At 39.8% G+C, this 21,382-nt stretch overlaps 1 protein-coding gene across 4 annotated transcripts in view; it reads right to left on the bottom strand.

The window, feature by feature from the left end:
- The window catches only part of LOC139815676 (uncharacterized), a 31,474-nt gene extending 10,358 nt beyond the window's left edge, over nucleotides 1-21,116 (bottom strand). For 2 of the 4 annotated variants that reach the window (XM_071782743.1, XM_071782746.1), the window contains exons 1-3: nucleotides 20,866-21,116; nucleotides 14,917-15,413; nucleotides 10,470-10,602 (exon numbers count right to left, since the gene is read on the bottom strand). In XM_071782743.1, coding sequence (XP_071638844.1) covers nucleotides 10,470-10,602; nucleotides 14,917-14,970 — 187 coding nt within the window. In that variant the 5' untranslated portion in view covers nucleotides 14,971-15,413; nucleotides 20,866-21,116. Of the gene's footprint in view, nucleotides 1-10,469; nucleotides 10,603-14,916; nucleotides 15,414-18,063; nucleotides 18,285-20,865 lie in introns of those variants that run through there. The other 2 variants (XM_071782747.1, XM_071782745.1) reach the window with 2 other exon arrangements.
- Nucleotides 21,117-21,382: the final 266 nt, after the last annotated feature.

Raw genomic sequence — 21,382 nt, 5'->3', positions numbered from 1 at the left:
TACGCCGTGACATCACGCTGCTCGGTGAATCGCGAGGAGTGACAGAACACGCGAACGGCAACGAGATACTTGCCATCTCGTCTTCGACGACGGATGAGCCTCTCGTGGACTGCAGCACTCCGTTCATTGTCGTCTGGTATTTCCAAACGTATCAGAGACACGACTTCGCGCTTTGGAAATGATAGATTTCGTCTCATTGATAATTACGACGACATTAAAATCGACAATTTAATCACTGATCGTTTTCTCGGCCGCACAAATGACGGAATCGACTCTTCGTCAAAATTAAATCGGCACAGATTTAGTATAGAGGAGAGACTTGTGTGTCGAATTACAATCTGCGAGAAGTCGCTTCGATCGAGGTCCTTCCTTCGTCGATTTCGTCACAGTCGTTAAGACGTGTACATTCCAAGAACCGTGAACTCATTCCGCGTTCGGCAAAATTGCAAGCTCGGCGAAACAGCGGCGGCGAAGGATATCGAGGAAAGCAGCAATTGCATTTTCGTATTCCAAATAATTGTGGCTTCGAAGGCCGATTTGCGTAATGTTTGTGTGTTACGAGAGCCTCCTTTAAGCTGATCGTTGCATTCCGTCCTGAATTACGAAACTCCTTGCGACTTACTTCTGCTCTCGCTTTCAGGTGGAATCTTTTTCTTCTAGGTCTAATTATAAGGATCCAATAATTTTATCACCGACTTCCCATTATCTAATATTAGTAAATCTTTTAGCAAAAATCCAATAATTTATATTTCAATTCATGATGAGTTTGTATGTTTACACACCCACAGCTTGGACACATTAATCATATGATAAATATTGAGTTGATAAATATTCTCCAAAAGTTGAAAAAATCTTGAAGGTGCAACAAACATATCTGAATGGAAAATAATCAAGCGATTTATAAGAGAATAATTTTTATCGTATTAATTTATATAGAGACTAAATTTTGTATTGTTTCATTATATCTTTTTATATTTCTTTCCCTTTCAAATGCTAATTACAGAAATTTCTTATCTCATGAGATTTAATAGAGGTTATCATACAAAGATTATCAATACATCACTATACTATCTAATACACCACATACATCACTATACTATCTATTGTATCGCGTCCTGCAAAACTTCTATTTCATTCACCATGTCTTTCTCGATATTCCGATCGGTCGTCCCACCGGTGTGCCCGCGTTAAAAAATTTAGTGTAAAACAGTTGTCTTTCTTCTAAAGAGTCCTGGCGCGCAATTACACCGGATCGGAACAGGATTCGCGCGAGGTAGGAGCACAGATGTATGCCGGTGGGTGTCGCGTAGCAAATCTCCAGTTGCAGTCAGGTGTGTTGGCGAACAGTTTGCGACGTTATCGCAATCTCGGTGCCTGCTTACTCATGCATCTTAGCTCTTTTTCTCTCCCTCTCCATCCACCCTTTTCCCTCTCCGTACTTACGTACGTACACAGTACCCGGCGTGTATTACATAGAGCACGCGTTATGTTTCCGCGCGTGTGTGTGTGTGTGTGTGTGTACATGTGCATATGTACGTACGCGCGTACGAATACGCGAGAACATATTTCTCGCTACTGATAGCGGATTGTTCTTCTTTCGAAACGCACTATCGCCGCCGGATATAAACATTTTGTAAGTTGCCATTGATTAATTAATTTCTTCGGACTCGGTTTGTGTGTTATCGAGAAAGACGTTCCAATCTTCTTTTTTCGAGGATTGATTGTGAGCTATGAATGATTCGGGGAATCTGATGAGCCAATTTCGGAGTCTGAATGCTTATCCACGACAAAACGAGATAACCGAAGTGATTCTTCTGTATCTTCAACGTGATAAATTATGCAGCATCCTGTTCTATTCGTGTAATATACGCGTATTTTTCAAAGTTTTATACATATTTTTGTTAATTTGACCCATATAATGTAATCCCGTTAACTGGCTTCAATTAAGCGATGCACGCGTGCGTTTAGAATATCATGGATAATGGATAATTCTGCGTCAAAGTAATTCGACGGGATCAAGTGGCGGGGGCGCGCGCAGGGGAAGAAAGGGGAAGGACACGTGACCGCGTATGTGCAATTAGAGTAGGAAACCGGGGGCTGAAAATGTAATACGCTCATTAACAGAGCTGCTATAAATGGTCTGAGCTCTTTTTACCTTTTACCACCGGAGAAAGGCTACACACGAAACAAAATTTATCTATATATATATATATAAAATAAAAGAGTGCAGAATGAACGGAAACACACATTTCCACAAAACTTTGTTATTCCAAAATTATATAACCAATGATTTTTCACATTTCGATATCGCGACATTTGACATTTATCGCTTCAACAAATGGAAAACGTTCGATGAGCGGAAAAGAGACGGACGGAAAGAGAAATGCGCGCGCGCGCGAGATGATGAGGCTGAGGTCAACTAGTAAACGGGCTCGAGAGCCTTGCGGCGATTCTTGCAATAGAAATCCGATATTCCATCGGCAGCTATCTCTTTATCTTCCTCTCTTTCTTTCCCCGCTTTTCTACGCGTCTTTAAACATTAAACTCGAGCGATGATCACTGACTCGCGTTTATCATCATGTATGTTCGATATACAGGTAGTCGATTAATCGCTACTAATTGATCATTTCGTATTTCGTAATTGTAACATTATTTCCAAAAAATCCAACCGCTCCAGAAAAACTTTTGACACTTTGATCGAAATTGCAGAAATGATAAAATTTTAATTTTATTTTATTTAAAGAAGAAAGGACATGTTAAACATATATCCCCTGCTATCTTTCTCTTATATCTTTTCAAATTATGTATAAAATGCATATAAATTAAATTAAATGTGTATATATTGTATACATATAATTTATATATATAGAATCCCTAAAAGAATTACATTGAAAATAAATAAGTAGACGAAATGAGAGAACTAATTATTCAATTGTCAAACTTCGTCAGATCTTTACAGAACCTCTCTATACGAGCTATTCGTTGAAATTTCAAGGTTCTAAAGAACACGAAAACCAAGCCCTAGAAAAAAAATTATTTTGACGGATATACTGTTCTAATCTCTTTCGTAAGATACGAAGGAGCGAAAGAGGGAAATTCTATTGTTAGAAGTTTGCGAATGTTAATCGCGTGTAATGTATCGGTCAAGATAAGAAGTTGAGGAGGATCGGACGAGGGGGGACTTAACGAGGATAAAAGACAGAGAGCCCCCCGGGGTCAGAAGGTCAATTCAGCGACAGTTTATCTCGCGATATCTTCCGCGTGAGCCAATCACCGTCTGGTATCTCGACCTTAGTCGTCGTCGGCGTCGTCGTCGTCGTCGTTGTCATGACGTAAAAGAGAAGGGGATACGCCAACGTTGGCAACGCTACGCAAGCTCATATCCGTTTTCCGCAATGATGCGCATACGTGGTTGTCGTAAATATCGACAACATCGAAATCTTTCATTTCCTGGGGTTTGTGACCCAGTTATATACTTTTTTTTACTACATTAGTAGTAGATTAAGACAGTGAATTAAGAAAGAAAAAGGAAAGAATAAGTAATTTTACCTGCTTTCACATTTGTATGACTTCTTCATTTATCTTTTGCCGATGAGTTTACTTATTATTATATTAATTTTGGATAATGTTATGTCTTTTATTTTCTGTTATCATATTTTTGTTAATCGTATAATCTTCACTCTTTCTCTACTATTGTCTTGAACCATTTTTGGCGGTTTCCTTTACTCCAATATTTGTCAGAATGTGCTGGATTGATATAATGTGTCAAAGATAAACTCGATGAGATTAAATGAAACTGAATCTTTATTACAACTGTGATCGCTAGTACATAAGTCTTTCTTCTGGAAGCGATAAGCAAAAGATGTGACGCGGTGAGTCGCTAGAAAACTAGAGCTGAAACGTAGCAAAATAACTGAGTCGATAATTACCAATAGAAATAAATCTTTACCCTAGTAACTTTGTCTGAAATCATTATAACTATATAATAAACTTGACATAAGTATAAATTTGAATGTATACGTTAGTTCAACAATATTTATGTCATAAACATTAAAATTGTCACGATTGCTTCGATATTATTGTCATAGACGCGATTTGACATTATCGTGCGCGCGTTTATCGAACCGCAGACGATGTTGTTACTTTAGAGAAAATTCATTGTTCAACTTTTCGTAAGACAATCGAGATGACGCGATGTTGAAATGATGTCACGATTCCGAAATCTCAACATCCGGAGTTCGCTGGAAGCGCGCGCGGAGGACCGCTCGCTTACGTAAACCCGCGTTTATCGATCGTGGCCATTGCAGCCAGCCGACGCGACGGCTTGCGATTCAAACCACGTGACAGACAATTAACTTGTGTTTTTAACCAGTTTTTATGTCAGAAGTAGAATCAGAAAATTATTTTTTCGCTGCTTTCGCGGTCTTGGTAGCTGCAGCTTTGGTGGTTTTTGGTTTGGGCGTCTTGGTTTTTGCAGCCGGAGCTTTGGTAGCTTTTTTGGTCTTGGACTGCTCTTGGTCTGAGCAGCAGCCTTTTGCTTCGCCGCGGCTTCGTCCCCGTGTTGCCGATATCCCTCGGCAGGCCCCGTCGTTAATTAATTTCAGCGAGATAAAATAAGAATTTTTGATATGAGAGAGGCAACACGGGGATGATGGCGCGCCACGGTACCGCACCGTCTTCTTTCGACAATTTTTTTTCTCCGCGTCAAAGACGACGGGCGGCTACGACGCATCATTATCTCCGTCGCTATCGTGTTTTGTGATAGTAAATATGAAATGCGAGAGCGCGGCCTGTTTTGCACAGGCGTCACGCCCGCCATCGTCCGGCATTGATTAATCGGAGAAGCCCCCTCGCGCGGCGCGGCGCAATAATGATCAGTCGCGAGCGAGAAACGTGAAAACACGAATGAGCGAAGTCGAGTCGATTACCTAATTAGGGTAGACGGCGTTAATTTTTAGACGAGGGGGCTCGACCATGCATTTCTCGCGATTCGATTCGTCGGCTCCGGATCGGCCGATTTTATCTCCGCATCACCGTATTTTTCCTCCTTCTCTACGTCACCCTCTGATGGCGATTAAACGCCGCTACGCATTGTTCGATTCACTTACGAGCCCGTAATTACGGCATAAAATTATACCTCGGATAAAATTATTTAAAAAATCAAAATTAAAGCTGTGATAGGAGCGGCGATATACCCCCAAAAACGCGCAAACATCCCAAAGCAAAATGTCAATTGCCAGAATTTATCCGAATAGCGAATTTCTCTACCACAAAAAATAATGGACAATGATTTCGTTTTTTACACTCATTGTCAGTAATTATTTGTAATTTTGTTTTTAGTTGTGCATACGCGATATACATATATTTCCAGTAAATTTCTGGTATATTATCGTCTCATTGAATCTTTTTCTTTTTCCGCCGAGGTACATTACGCGGCTTATCGCGAAACTTTGGCGGCTTCTGTCAATTTCTCGTAAGGCCGAAATGAAACATAGCGCCATTTCGCGATAACGTTCTTCACGCGCGATATCCCTTATCGCAAAATTAGCGATCGTCTCCGAAGCGATTACTGTTGTTTACTACGCTTGTATTTTGATGTGAATACTCGACGATTGCATCCGTGACCCTATTTCAAAGTAAATAAACAGGGTCATCGATCCAGACTTTCCTCAAAAAATCTATCGCGCTGGTACATGTGTTACCTAAGTCCAAAACAGAAATGCCATCTCAGAGATTATGATAATTGGAAGCGAGGAGCGTCGCCATATAATTAAAAACTATGTTGATACAATTGTTGAAACTTGGGAAAATTATTAGGCGCGAAAACGTGAAGAATTCTCTTCTTTCTACGAACTTAAATTAAATATTAATAAAATGTCAGGGCGGCAGTGTGGTCTAGTGGTAGAGCACCAGACTCATAATCTGAGGAACCGGGTTCGAGTCCACTAGAGCCATGAAGCATGGAATGTTTTTCCGATAGCTGCGCCCCTTCGTGCAAGATAGGCTCTTGTGCGGAGAAAACTGGGCTCCGTCTTTCGAAAAGAGACGTTAAACCGTTGGTCCAAAGGGTTAAAGTGAGAGGAGAAGAATAGTATTGGTAGTAGATTGCGAACCCTGCGGGGATATGCGATAAATTACAAATTTTACAGATTTTTTTTTTTTTACAGATTAATAAAATGTCTCTACGTCTAATAAGTGTCGGACGAATACGCGAGATAAATTAGAAAATAACTTAGTGATTAATGCGAAGAAATATAAATGTATTTTGTCATTCAAAAAAACACAAACTCTAAAATTCGCCTATATAAGGTCGAGCATATCTCGCGACATATCTCGCGCGAAAAAAATCTTAACAAAGGAATATGCAATTCGTTGGGACATCCATTTGGACATCTAGATTTCATCGATCATACAATGGACCGCAATATAACCATAATAATAATCAGGCCGCGGCGCGCAGAGGCGACGCAAATAGTAATTAGATCAGCGTTTAAGCGATAATCGGCTGTCCTATAATTAGATACGTCAGCTATTTCGTACGGCTTTATCGCGCGGCCTTTATTGCCTTGATAAACTTGCGCCGCATAGTATAATCGTTGTTAAACAGCGAATAAAGACGCGCGCGAATTATAACGGATGTAAAGAACGCACGATCCGTGACCCGTGAGCCACACATCGCCCATAACTTTTATTTTATAAAATCGACACAAACAGCCGAAATTCCGAAATCAACTTCTCCGCATCTCGCGCGCGAATGCGGCTTATCAATGCGGCTATGCAATCCACAGAAAATTAAAATCTTTTTCTTTCTCTTTAACGAAAATTATCATTTTACAGAAAACATTCATATTTAGAAGTCAGAATTAAATCTGTCTCGCGATAAATTAGGATATACAAAGCGAGGGTTGAGAAAAGAATGATTGCCGATACTTCTCCCGACCGAATGCCGGGGTCTAAATGCGAACGGTGCGGCCCGGAGTCGCGGCTTCCACGGCGGAATCCACCAAGGAGTTCTCGTCGTTGAACGATACGTCAAGCTCCTCTCTCGCCCTGAGTGAGAAGCACGCACAGCCTTCCCGGATTAGCGACCATAACTCTTGTACGTGGGCGCTCTAAACACCCCGATTCACGCGACGTGGATCTAAACACGCGACGCGACGCCTCGCTGCCACCGCGCATCCTCCCTCTTGTTTCAGCATCCGTTCTGGACCGCCCGGCGACTCCAGGCGACTCTCTTCTGGTTCGCCTCGTAATCGCTGCTCTCGTTAGGCAAGTTCCGAGGCAACTCGCCATTTTCTTAAACGTCATATCTTTGCGTATCGAACCGTTAAGTTACATAATTGAGCGAAATTGGGTTGTAAAAATAAGGAGAAGTTTGAGAGAAAGAGAGAGAAAGATCATTCTTCACACTCTATAGACTGGCGCGTGTTTTTCTTTTCATTTCCAACTCGTTAGAAATGAAAACTCCGTACGTAGAAATTATTTACATAAAGTAAACTCTCAATGCAAGTATTAAAAAACAGGCAACAACCAATATCAACCCACACAGAACATAACGACCATGGAACGTCCATTGAACCTCCATGATGGATGAATCAATCGTCCCGGGAACATTTGTGGGCATCCACTACATATTCACAGAAAGTGGTAATCGGCACCAATTCTATGTAATTTGGTCGTCCTTTGAACGTACCGCGAGGTATATATTAGACGTACATCTCAACTGTCTCATGGATGTTCAATATTATACGTTCAACAGACGTAGAATGTACATCTAATAAACATCTACCGGTATGTCCAAAGGACGACGACATTACATAGAATTGGTGCTTAACACCAGTGTTTGTGGATAGCTGATAGATGCTTATGCATGTCCTCCCCACACAGAACAAAAAGCTCTAATAGATGTCTACTAGACGTCCATCATGGAGATTAAAAACCTCCATTAGACATCCATGTAACTTCCCATGGACGTCTACTACACATTCATAGTTCCGCATTTCACACCTCCATTCGACCTCCATTAGACGTATTGATAGATACAACAAATTAGATAATTATTTATAAATCGTATCCAACAAATTATCAAAAATTGCTTTGCAGACCCCTGCTATGTGATACCTGAGGTATCACTTCAGATGATCTGCAGCAAAGAATTATCGCAGTCAGGTCTCTCACAGGCTCGCCTCTTAGGGTGCATTCGGGGAGACGCTATTAACACTATAAACGCAAACGCTATGAACTTTGTTCGAGGAGCCAATAGCGCGACAGCGATAGCAAGCTCCCCGAACGCAGCTTAAGCGCCAATAGTATTTCGTGCCTCACCTCGAAAATAATAGCGAAAATAGCGCGAGTGATGACGTCACGCTGCCTTTACAGTGACGGACAGTCAAGGTATTCTTCTGGATGTCCTATGGACATCCATTTTACATCCATTATAAACGTTCAAAGCGGCACGTATCATGTATGTGCAATGGATGTCCCGCTTTTATCCATCGAGACAAATCCAACTAAGAGCCTGCTGTAGACGTTTAAATGACATACATATATCGTCCATCGTGGATGTGGACGTTTTGCGGACCTATGGACCAATTATGGACGTCCAATGGATATTTGGTTCTGTGTGGGAATGAATTTAATAACCGTAAATCACATCGCTTTATTTCATCGTTGGCCTATCGTTCAATTTTCAACGCTATTCTATTACATGAATGAAATTATTAAATTCTGTGTTTTACTATTTAATAGTAATTTATAATGCCAACTTTGATGGTGGGGAGCTATTGAAATTTATATAGCTTTAATATCTAGTATACTAAATTTAATACGAATAAATATAATACGTTAAATAAATATAATACCACCAAGTATTATATTTTATATTTAATATTACCACAGTAACAAACGCGTAGGCTCACATCAACACTGCTCATCGATTATTAATTTGTAGTAGTAGTGTACGAAAAAACTACGAAAGTTCTTTTACTCTTTGACTCCTCGGCCTTCACGCATAAATATCTGTTGCGTGCCTTTTGATAGGCTTATCTCGACGGAGGCTCGAAACTATTAGCGATTATCTTCTCGGCGCGTATCTGCGTAACACAGAGGACATCGATACCCGTCTAAAGTTTCACCCCTGTAAGTAAGAGGCCGACGGGATTAATCGGGCGAGTAGGAGCCATGTCGGCGAGGCCGTATCTCGGCCTATCTATTTATCCGGACATTCAGCGATTAGCGAATAATAAAGTCCGGTAACACGAACCCGACGACGAAGGGAGCTGTGCTTATCATTCTCTCCCTCTTCCTCTCTCTTTCTATTATCCTCTCTGTAAATGTTCCTTGCCGACCGACCGACTCGACGGTCGCACGTAGAAAGACGAGCCCCGGGCAATCGTATACCGACGATACAGTCGACCACCGTCGAACGACGGAGAAACCGTCGACAAGAAGCCCGTCTCGATATCCCGTCGAGAACGAAGAATGGGAGGAATGCCACGTGTCCGGCGGCGACTTCGAATCCTTCGATCCCGAAGGATCTTGCTAATCGCGATCGCATTTGTCCTCGCGAACTCGATACGCTCGGAGAGTCTCTCGAGTATACCTATGCGTCATTGTAAGTGCAGAAGGGATTATTTGGAAATATGTAAACCTTTTAGGCAAGAAATATGTTAAACTCTTTAGGCAATTTATAGATCTATTTATATTAATATTCATTTCCGTAATTGTATTGTTGACTTATTACGATGGCGATGATCGCAAGCCGAGCCGGTGGATCGCCGCGCTGCCGCGCCGCGCTGCCGCGCCGCGGAGCGTTAAATCATACGCGTTTCGTCACCGCGAGATAAATCGCGGGATATTTCTATGCCCCGCGGACTTAGGAGCGCGATGATCTCGTCGGTGGAGGAGAAACCGTAATCGCAGGGGCGGCGAGAGAATGTGTGACTGAACGCCGCGCGGAAAGATCGGCGCTCTCTTCTCGCGCGTCGCAGGCCGCCCACGGTATATCACTCTTTCTCTCTTCTCCTTCTTCCCTCTCATGAGAAAGTCATCTCTCGCGGAGAGGCCCTCCCTCGCGACGATGAGCACTCTCGACTACAGTTTTGTATTATTAGAACGCGGCCTTTAGCGACAACCGCTCGGCTTCTTTTCGCCGAGGCTGCCGGGCCGATTCGGGAATTCGTCCAGAAAGATTGTTACTTACTTTATTTCTCTCATATTCAATCAATTTCAAAATAATTGGAATTAATTTAGAAATATGAAAATTGATGAAAGTGAATATCTTCAAATTAGTCCGATCGATATCTTTTTCATAACGCATAATATAATCAATAACTGATGAATATGTAATAATTATCCTTGATTGATAAAACCGAGTTGATTTTTTTCTCTCGGCTCGTCATGATGTTTAGAGATAGTAATGTTTGGAAACGCATAAGGTGCGCGTAACGGAAGTAATGAAGAGGATGTACCTTGATGAAGAGGCGGCAAGGGCGACGGCGGCGACAGCTGAAACGGCTCCTGTTTGATCTTCAGGGAATGAGGAGAGTCCTGCATGCTACTGAGTCCTGCGGAGCCCAGATTGCCATTCCCCTGCTGCAGCTCCTGAAAACGACATCAAATTAATGAATCCTCCCTCCCGTGTCTTTCTGCGAGCAAAGAAAACTATTCGCATTGTATTTTGATTTTATTCGGGATTAAAATCATTTTGATTTCATCATATTGTGTAATGAATAATTAATTATTGCATAGATGTGCCATATTGGTATAAAGTTATAATATATAGATTATACAAATATGGTATTTAAATTAGGGTGCTGTCACATGGCAGTCAGAAATTCGGAAAACGGAATCTCGGAAAAGTAACGGAGAGGGGGTCAACCAATCAGAGTTAGCTCGATCGGTGCGATTTTTCAAGGGCCGGGCTCCCCATGGAACGACTTTTATGGAAAACTAAATGGCATTCTAACCTTAACATATTTTTAAATTAAAGAAATTTCTATATAATTTTAGAGTAGGTATAATAAAAAATACGTCGACGCTTTATTTTTTAATAGACTATACTACTACGGTAAGTATCTTTTTTCTTCTAAAACAATAAAAATAATTTTTTCAATTTTTACTTATTCCGGAAATATCAGTCCATGGGGAGCCCAGTCACAAAAATTTCGGACTGACAAGTCCGCAATTTTTGCATGTCTGACAGTATGTACATTAACTATTTATGTATTAAAAATTGTGTATTTATATTATTTTGTAGAGATAGAGATCATGAAATGGAAAAAAATTAAAATACTTTTAACGAAAGAAGTTATTAAATGCATTTAATAACTTCTGACCCCCTCTCCGTTACTTTTCCGAGATTCCGTTTTCCGAATTTCTGACTGCCATGTGACAGCACCCTTAAACTATATAGCTTCTCAGCGAACGAGTCAATGTATTGGAAGTAATTCTTGTACAACGTTATTCAATTAATTATGTCGTAAAACTTCGCATTACATTTCGATATTATATAGGAAATTAAGATTATTTTGATTTCACATTGCATAATGAGTAATTAATTATTATATGGATGCCATTGATATATAAAATTAATACATCTTATCTCTCTCTCTCTCTCTCTCTATCCATTTATATATGTAAAAACAAATGTCCTGACTGATTGACTGACTGACTGACTCATCACAACGCCCAGCCCAAACCCCTAAACCTAGAAACCTAAAATTCGGGGAGTATATATTCCTTTTATGACGTAAGCACCCACTAAGAAGAGATTTTTAGAAATTCGACCTCTAAGAAGGTGAAAAAGAGATAAAATGTGTTTTCACGGATTCCTCAATATCTCTTAGGCCCGATGAGAGATCGACTTGGTTTTTTATTTAAAGTAGTTACATATCGTAATGAAGCACGGGTATCAAGCTAGCAAATTATAAAAGTACAGAAGGTATATAAACCTGCAACTGTAAGAAGTTACATTTCTATAAGGACTTAAAATGATCACTATTTCAAAGGCTAAATAAATTAATTATAAACCACAGACTTATAACGAAGCAAGGGCTAACATTACATGTCGATTAATAATACCGAAAGTAATTTAACTACACGTTGCTATGATTCGGGTTATCAGATAGACTTGGTTATTCTACGGAACGATCGCAAGACCCAAAAAGGCTTGGACAACGCGGGTGCTGTAAATCTTCGATAAAGGATGGCGCATCGACGAGGTAGATTCACATCATCCTAAAATACTCCCTAAAACATAGTCTCTCGTGTAGTAGACTCCGAAACGGCGGAGGTAAACGAACTAGGGAAATCCGCGGCGGGACGAATGGCGACAGTAAAGAAGTTCCTTCGAAGGAAGAAGGGAGAAAGAGAAAGAGAGACGCGAGAGAGCGGGCAGAGGCCGAAAGACTTTTGGCTTGGTGCTTGCGATGTTTGAAGTGCCGTCACCGGAAGCTTACAAACACCGACTCGGTGTTGTGACATCGTATTATGCCGGGGCGAAACTTACGGTCTCGCTAGATCGTTAATTTGCGATCCGGTTTTACGAGGTTCCCATTAGGCCGCTTCGCGAATCGCCAAGCTGCGAAACTCGGCGCTCGATCTTCGAACGGCGAGAAGACAATTTAATATCTAGCAGATATCTAGCGATCCCTGCACCCTGCCCAATGCGCTCGATTCTTTCTTATTCTATGCGATATGAGAGAATAATTTCATTAATTTTTTTTCCAGTTTTCAAAGCTAATTTTCTTCGGAACGAGACGTCGCGTCAAAAAGATTTTATTTTATATTTTCGATCTTTCCCCTTTCACTCTTGGTTAAGGGGATCCTGCAGCCGTATAATTTACCGACATTATCGTTATTAGATGGATCTTTTAATTAGCTTTACAGAATTGCAAGTTTTTGGTTTAGAATTAAAGTCCGCACAAAAATCTAGGGTGCAAAACGCGATTTTATATCAAATGGTGGTCGAATTTATATGTGGTGGTCGTCACGTATAACAAAAAATATTAATTTTTTTTCGTTTTTGATATAAATTCGACCACCATGACCTAGATTTTGATGCGTACTTTAATTCTAGACAAGAATTTTGCATTTCTATAAAGCCAATTAAAAGATTAGTGCTAAGAAAAAAACCGAAAAAAACCGGCTAGGATCACGGCTTTAGGATCACCTTAAATATGAAATATCGAATTCCATGTATGTGTTTATACGTCTACTCTACATAATTGCGAGAAAATGATTATATAAGCGTAAAAAAAAGATTAAAATTATGATATACGCGCAATTCATATCACGTTAGTTTTATCGTACTAAAAATAATCCCTGTCTTATCGTTTCCGGTCGCAAAATCGCAATATATTCTTATGTTTGTTGCGCACATCTGCTCTGGTGGACACTCGAAAATCTCGTGGTGAATTACGTGATCGACATGGATCAACGACGCGACCGATAGTTTCATTATCGGAGTCTCGATAAAAAAGTAACGCTCTATCGTTTGTCACTTTCCGCATGATACTTTCACGTGATGCTAATGAAGTATTCAAGGAAATGTTCAAGGTCAGATTTCGCAATTTTTCAACGCTTGTACGTCCAAACAATCGCGCGGAAGATTAATTTCTCTTTTTAAATATTTAAAATTTACTAAAAACTTTTTCAGATACGTTAACAAGAAAAAGTCTTTATACTCTTTAAGTAAATAATAAAACTCGGAACACTCCAGTGTTAAAGAATAAATTTACCCATTGCTTTTTTAGTCAGTTTACATAAAGAATATAGATCTTGTTTTACCGATTCCTAAGAACGATTGAAATATTTCTTTTTTTTTTATATTAATATAGAGAGCAGCTTTAATATTCATTCTCCCGTTTAATCATCTCACTGAAATCCTTGAGAACTCAGGAGGTTGAGTCGAGCTAACGAGCAGACAGTAATCAGAGTTGGCATCGATTTTTAGCTCGTGTTCGCGAAGTCGATCGCCACACTAGCCGGACTAATCGATGGAACGACACACGCTCGATAACCCAATTTTAATCCATTCAGCGATCACGATCGTGGACAAATCGCGCGCGAACATCGATGCTGAAATCCGCGACGTGGAAATCCTTCGCCCCGAAATTTCGTTCGATAAATAAAAAATCGCCAGATTCTATTTAACTGTGCTTTTTTTCCTTCGTTATTTTTGCTTTTTCCCTTCGTTATTTTTATCTCCAAAGTTCGCGACGTTTCTTCGAGATGCAAGAAAAAGAATATAAAGTGAGAGCAAAGAGAATTTATTATAACATAATTGAATGACAGAACGGATTCTCGTTAAAGCTGCTCCGAAATATTTGTGTGAAATTGTCGCGGAGTATATAGAAGGCGTGATTCGCGAGTCGTTGTGAAATTTTCGAGGTCACGACCCCCCGACTCTTTTTCTTTTTCGTTCCCCTGTTGGAAGATAAGAGCGTGCGTGACGCGACGTTAAGTCGGTCGTCTTTCGCGTCGTTCTACGAAATGGGGAAAAACTTCACGGAAAAAAAAACGAGTGACAAGAAGAGCGAGTGCCGAAATGCAAATAGGATATAACAAAGTTCCATGTACCACGCATTCATTGCTTATTATCGCTACAAACGAAACTATAGACACATTTCAAGTATTTCACTCTATTTCTAATATTCCATGAACACCTAAAACATCCATTTAAATTTCTTATTCAGCTTCGCGAACATTTTTTAATTAATTGTGTACGCCCTGAACTTTTTGACACCTTCAAATCGATATTGAAAATTAAATAGTCCTAGCTAATTGATAAATAATTAACATCACGTTTATCCCTGATTTCAAAACTCTTTTGGGATCTGAACATTAGATTCGAAAAATTCGCCTTTCTTTAAAAGATATACTTAGAGTCTCGCTGCACAAATTTCTTTCACTTACCCCAGACACGGGGATGATGTGCGAGACCATCCTGGACCTGTCCACGTAATTCATAAAGGCGTCGGCCGTCGCCGCTGCATTTACCCGATGCTGCTGCAGCTGCACCCAATCACCGGTCGGGATCTCCACAATTGCACCGCCGCGCCGACGGGCTCCAACAGATAAGGGTAGAACAATGCTTCCGAGTTACCGTCGAGCTTTTCAATGTCCGGAATCTTGTTTCACTGACACTTCGAAGTCGTGCGAAATCGTATCATGCTCCCGTAATCGTTCGTAGTAAGCAAAACACTCGTTTCACATCGGCGACACAATTCGCACAATATATCGCAATTCGTCGTTAAAGGAGGCTAAAGTTGTCCTGGATACAGTGCGACGGGAAAGCGCATCGCGGTGTGTTGCGATCTCGCACTTTACATCTTCGAGACGAGTCGTTCGTGGCAGCCAAACGCGAAGGTCTCGAAAGATTTCCTTCAACCGGGAAGCACAATTGGGAAAATCTGTAACAGAGTAAATTTCACGCCTTCTGTGAATGTTTGTAATACACCGATGCGCGAAAAGGAAAGAGTTTGTCTGGAAACGATTGAATCGATTAGTTTGGGAAGTAATATGTATGGGATTTAGCTGGAAACAAATATTTTATTCGTTTTGAAAATCACAATTCAATCAATTCGAAAATCAAATTCAAACTTACAGTTTTCCGGCAAATGGGACTTAACGTTTTTACGCGTTTTTATGATTTTTGTTTTTTAGTGAATATTGTATTATATTTATTACGTATGATTATACACATAATAAATTAATATATCGCTTTTTCGAATATATTTTATATTCATATTTTATTTAATAATAAAACACAGTAAAATGTAATTTATGTAATGCATATTAGGGAGTTTATGAATAACTCTTACAAGAATGTACATAATCGCTGAAGATTATAAGTAATCTTGTTTATGTTATTTATAGTTATTATATATATATATATATATATATATATATATATATATAAAATTGAAAATCACGCATAAAAACTCTTTTATCAAAATCTCAATGATGTGTACCGTTAAAATTAGAGCGCACGTAATTTTTGCCGCTTATTAGCTCCCCGATTGCAAGTCCGTGCAATCCGATTCGCAATCTACGCACAATGTCAAAAAATGCTGATGCAATCATTAACGTAACGCTGTCCGGAATCAGGTCAGCTGACTCATCGAAAACATCACGCACATTCGCAGTGTCAAAATAATTATCCAACGTACACGGTCTTGCAATTGATAAAAGATTAACTTCGTATTTCGTCGCAGTCTTCGAGAATCCAGTCAGGAGAACGAGAAAACAAAAAGAGCGTATATTCACGAGCTTAATTGAATGCAGTTCTGCAATGCGGAACCAACTCCAAAATCTTATCTTTCCGTTAGAGTCAATTTCGCGAAACAAGAAGAAATAAAATGTGTGCCAACATTATTTCAAATATTATGATCAAACTATAATTCTCCTCAAATATAATTCCATGTGTTATATGCGCGTTTTTAGAAAATCTCCTGTCCACGATACAGAAGAAAAATCAATACAGAACTGAAAATTACGAAAATGACGCTCGGTTCCTTATTATATAATTGCATCCAATTATCGGAATATTATTCCCGAGATCAATGGACATCCGTGTCAAAGTTTGTCATTAATACAAAACGTCGTCGTCGAGATCGGTGGAGGGAAGCTGACGTTTCCCGACATCGGGAGACACGACGAAGAGAAAAAGGAGTTTAAAACGACGACCGCGGTATCGAAATTCGGGTTCTAAGCGTGTTCTAAGCGAGCAGCGACACACTCTCGCTACTCGGCCGTCGGCGACGAGCGCACTATTTTCACGAGAAGATGATGAGCCGGCGAGAGACGCGCGAGACGACGTCTCTACACGCCGCCGGCTGACGGTTTCGGAGGGATGACGAGCGCGCAACAGCTGAGCACTTAGCGCCCTTAGTGACGACTGGGAGGAAAGGGACCTCGGGGTCCCCGAGGACTCATCGGGACTTCCGCCGGCGCTTGCGACAGACACGAAGAGAACTTCTACGTTCGCCCGCGACGTCGTAAATTCTGCCCCGATCGTGGTGTTTACGATTTTTCGGGGTCGTTCCCCTCTTTAATTCTAAGCGCTTCTCTAAAAATTGTTGGAAATTTTTCGACGGCGGTCCGCGATCATGAAGCGAGTTAATGAAGCGCTCTTATCAATCGCACTCGCACCAGTTAAGGGACTTAAGATATTTATATATCTGTTGACGGGAAATCGTTCCCCCCCCCCCTCGTTCTCTCTATGCCTTCGATTAGATTATATGTTTGGCGACATTATATTTTTATATCTCCGCTAATTCGTAATCCGTCGTAATTTTTGTTACGCAACGAAAGGTCTGTTGCGAGAGGTCGCGTGTGATAAGAGACGTGTAAACAGTTCTACTAATCAGCGCTCTCTCAGTGTTTACATTTTTTGGATCTTAATGTATCTCTCTAATGTAGTTACAATCTCCAATGTTCCCGAATTGCTCGAAAAAGATTTCGCGTATATCTCTCATAAGTGTTTTTATTTTTTTTTTTAATATATTAAACTTTACATAAAAACGTAGGAATCTCGAGATTTTCAGATAATTTCCTTCCGCGTGCCGCGTTTCTTCAGCGCTGTAAAGATACAAATTTAACTAAGAAGTATTATATCATTAAAAATATTAAAAAGGTTAAGATATTTATGCGCTTATTATATCAAGAAATTGAATGATTGATAAAGCTAATTGCTACAAATCTTTTTATTGAAATTTACCTCAAATTTTAGAACGATTTTTTCAATTCTTTCTGCATTTACCGAATTGCATCTATCTTATTGCAGTAATCATCTAATTACGTATAACAAATGTTGAAGAAAACTCTGATTTTTATTCAGTAACTCGAATTAATGGAATTAATGAAACTATGTAGATATTATGCTCCCTCTAGTTATTAAAATGTTCTTCAATCCTCGTTAATTGGTTAGGCAGTTTATAGGTATATAATTTGCAAGATAGACCCAGTTAATAAATCTCTAAATAAATAGTTTAGTTACATACAGAAATATGTAGATTGTAGAATAACTCTTTTTTCCTCGCTTTTCGTTATCGCACGTACCTTATCTTATACATCCTTATTGCCAAGTACAAAGGACGTAAAGTCAAGTTTTGACAGTTAAACATGCATTTGTTTCGCTACTATAATAGCGAAACTTCTTTTCTCGTTTCTCGTTTCTTGCTTTGTTAAATTCATGCAAGTTAAAACTTTCACGCTTTTCAAATAAGAGACTTAATTCCTTCATGTCACGACACAAGAAAAATGCGCGCGTATTTATGTACGTGTAACAGAACGTGTTTTGATGCGAGATGACGATGCACTGACGTTACTGACGTTAGTAGTTGGATTCACGTGAGTTCGCCGGATCGCGAGTATGAGGGCAGGCGCGCGGCGCCGATCGGTCGGTCGATCGGCGACGTTACGCGGCCGACTCTTTTCCACGTTTAACCGCGAGAAAAACTCCGCTTATCTTCGCGTGTGCGCGCGTTGCAGGGAAAGAAGAAGAAATATTTATCTCGCTGTTTAGTAAACAGCCGCCTGTCCGGACCGCTACAAATCGGTTACGGCCGCGATCGCGGAACTCAAGTTTATAAACTTTCCGGTGATCTCGCGTACCACCGCGAGTGTCTGAGATAGCCGAAAAAAATATTGCACATGCAAAACCGGCGGCACGCGCGACGATGATTTACTTCTCCTTCCGCGCGAGCGATAATAAGGAATTTCATTCACCGCGTACCTCGCGCGTTCTCTCCCTCTCTCTCTCTCTTTCTTTATCACTGTCAATGTATTCTAAACTAATGAATCTACGAAACAATTCAATTAATGCCTATTAAGTTGTATCTGTCAATTAAATTGCAGTCATTAACCCTTCGTCTATATACGTTTTTTTTTGCACCCTCGGAGTGTATACATGGGTCTGTCACATTTGACGCTATTTTTCTCTACTTTAAAGTCTGAAAAATTCACAAAACGTCTATCTACATTGTAGTTGACGATTTTATAGTTATTTTGATGAACATCGTTTATTTAATATTTTCTAGTAGGCTTCCAAGTTTTACATAGTTACGAGCAGATATCATTTTGGCCCGGACGTCGTAGACCCACGTATACTTGCTACTTGTTCAGCATGTCCGTTCATTACCAATTCTTCAGTAAGAGAAATTAGCTTAAAAAAAATTCAATTAATTTCAATTAATTTATGCTTCTGCAAAAAGATTCTCGAAGATTGGATAATAATAACTACTTACCCTATAATTTTGTATCATAAAATAAATATTTGCATAAATATTAGTTTGAATGCAACCTTCAATCTGAGCTTGAGCAGCAACTCCCTTTGAGAAACAATTTTGTACCACATTGTTTTTATTCAAGAATATAATGAATAAAGAAGAAAATAATCGATTATGATGATTAATGTATACTTAACTCATAAAGTTATAAATTGCACTTATTAGTATTTTTTAATGATAAATTAAAACAAAAAAATTAAATACAATTAATAAAATAAAAATAAAAACTTGTTTTTATAGAAGTCTGTGCGCCATTATTTTCAATTAATAAGATAAAAAACAAAAAAATAAATTCTATTTATCTATAGGGAGAAATACGAAATATAACGAAAAAGTATATATATAATCAATTTTATAGTTTCCCAAAAGTGTACGTTTCAGAATGCTTGACTAATAAAAAAAGTACTCAAAAATAATTCATACAAAAATTTACGTTTATTTGAAATATTTTCATTATTTAAATAGGTATGTCAAAAGCACACGTTTTCCAAACATGGTATATAATAAATGAGATTTGACTGTATTTGTGTATTTATTTGATCATTTTGAAACAAAACTTGATTAATTTAATATTAAGCTGTCATGTTTTTATGATCTTTGCATGTCAAATGTCAAGCAATTTAACAAGTGTAAACATAACGCGGCCAAAGTCAGTTAAGATAAATTTATTATACACAAGTCGACATATATCTTTATTCATTTAAATCTATTTTCGAATAAAAATAATGAATAAATATGTTTCATAGTGAATAACGAATAATCGGAATATTGAGTAATTCAATCGACGAATGCAAAAATAACGAATAAAACATTATTTGTCATTCATAATCAAAATATATTCTATCAATGTACAACGCTGCGATATAGATACGGAAGAATGCAACGCAACGCGTCTGCCGTCGCTCGCAATGCGAGGCAGAAAAAGAATCTATATCTCTACAGTACTCCATAAAGAAGTATGTAAAATTACACGAACAATAAGGAGTTCGTAGAAATCACGCTACATTTTATATAATAAAATGTACTTATTTTTCATGTAATTTTATATATTTGTTTACAGTGTAGCTGTATCTGATGCCTTTTTTGTGCATCAAACGAAACAACAGGCACATCCTTTTACTTTGGAGAAAGAGACGAGAAATACGGAAGACACGGAGAACACAATTAAGAAAAAGAACAGGCTTAAAATTAGCCTAAAAGTATATCCCCGAGATAACCGACAGAAAAAAACTTAGTTCTTTAGCGAATTTGAAACTGGATGCAGTTGAATTAATCCGTTTAAAGCCCAGATTAATTCAAGCGCGTGTAAATGTAGTGTGGAAAAGTGTGGAAATCATCGAAGTACAGTACAAGTAAATTCTGCGAAACAATTCTTTCGGCTCCTGATCGCTAAATCATTTCTGTGTCACGCACATCTTTTGGTCACGAATCGCGCGCAGTGGCCCTTTGCCTGGAGTAGCCAGGCGAGTTCGCGTCCATTGTTCAACATTAACGAAACGTTCGAGCGCTTCGAGAGACACGCTTAAAAAACCGTCTTGCGTCATCATAAAATATCATTTGTATATCGCTTTACCTTGCTGGCGTGGGTCCTCCGGATCGGGAACTCCTTCGTGGAATCACTCCGTTCACCGCGAGTGCGAAACGACGCGCGGTTCCGCGCCGCGGAAACCGGTGCGGCCACGAGCGAGAGACGGCGGATCCGCCGGGCGAGCCGATCGCGGGCACGAAAAACGGACGCGTGCGACGAGATGAAACCGTGGCGAGATCGAGACTGGGCGCCGCGAAAGAGACGGCCGGCTGGAGTCCGGACCGCGGCTATCCGCGGCGCGCGCGTGTGGTGTACGACGCGAAGGGGCGACGGAGGCGGAGTCGCGCGTGTTTCGCGCTAACGCTTTCGGACCGCCCGCCCTTCTCGACGCGCGCCGGCCAGCCCGCCCGCGGCAAGCGACGCAACGCGTCTTGACGATGACGGCTTTTTTTAGTTCTTATGGTAGACGTCGAAATGTTTAAAACGTCGATACGCGGGGTTTTCTAGAGCTCGTTATTGTCTCTAAAATTTTAGAGCTTTTGAGAAAGAAAAAACGACTTAC

Source organism: Temnothorax longispinosus, chromosome 7 (genome assembly GCF_030848805.1).
Source record: "Temnothorax longispinosus isolate EJ_2023e chromosome 7, Tlon_JGU_v1, whole genome shotgun sequence".
In the NCBI taxonomy this organism is placed as follows: Eukaryota; Metazoa; Arthropoda; class Insecta; order Hymenoptera; family Formicidae; genus Temnothorax; species Temnothorax longispinosus.
This window is presented reverse-complemented; position numbering and strand designations above follow the sequence as displayed.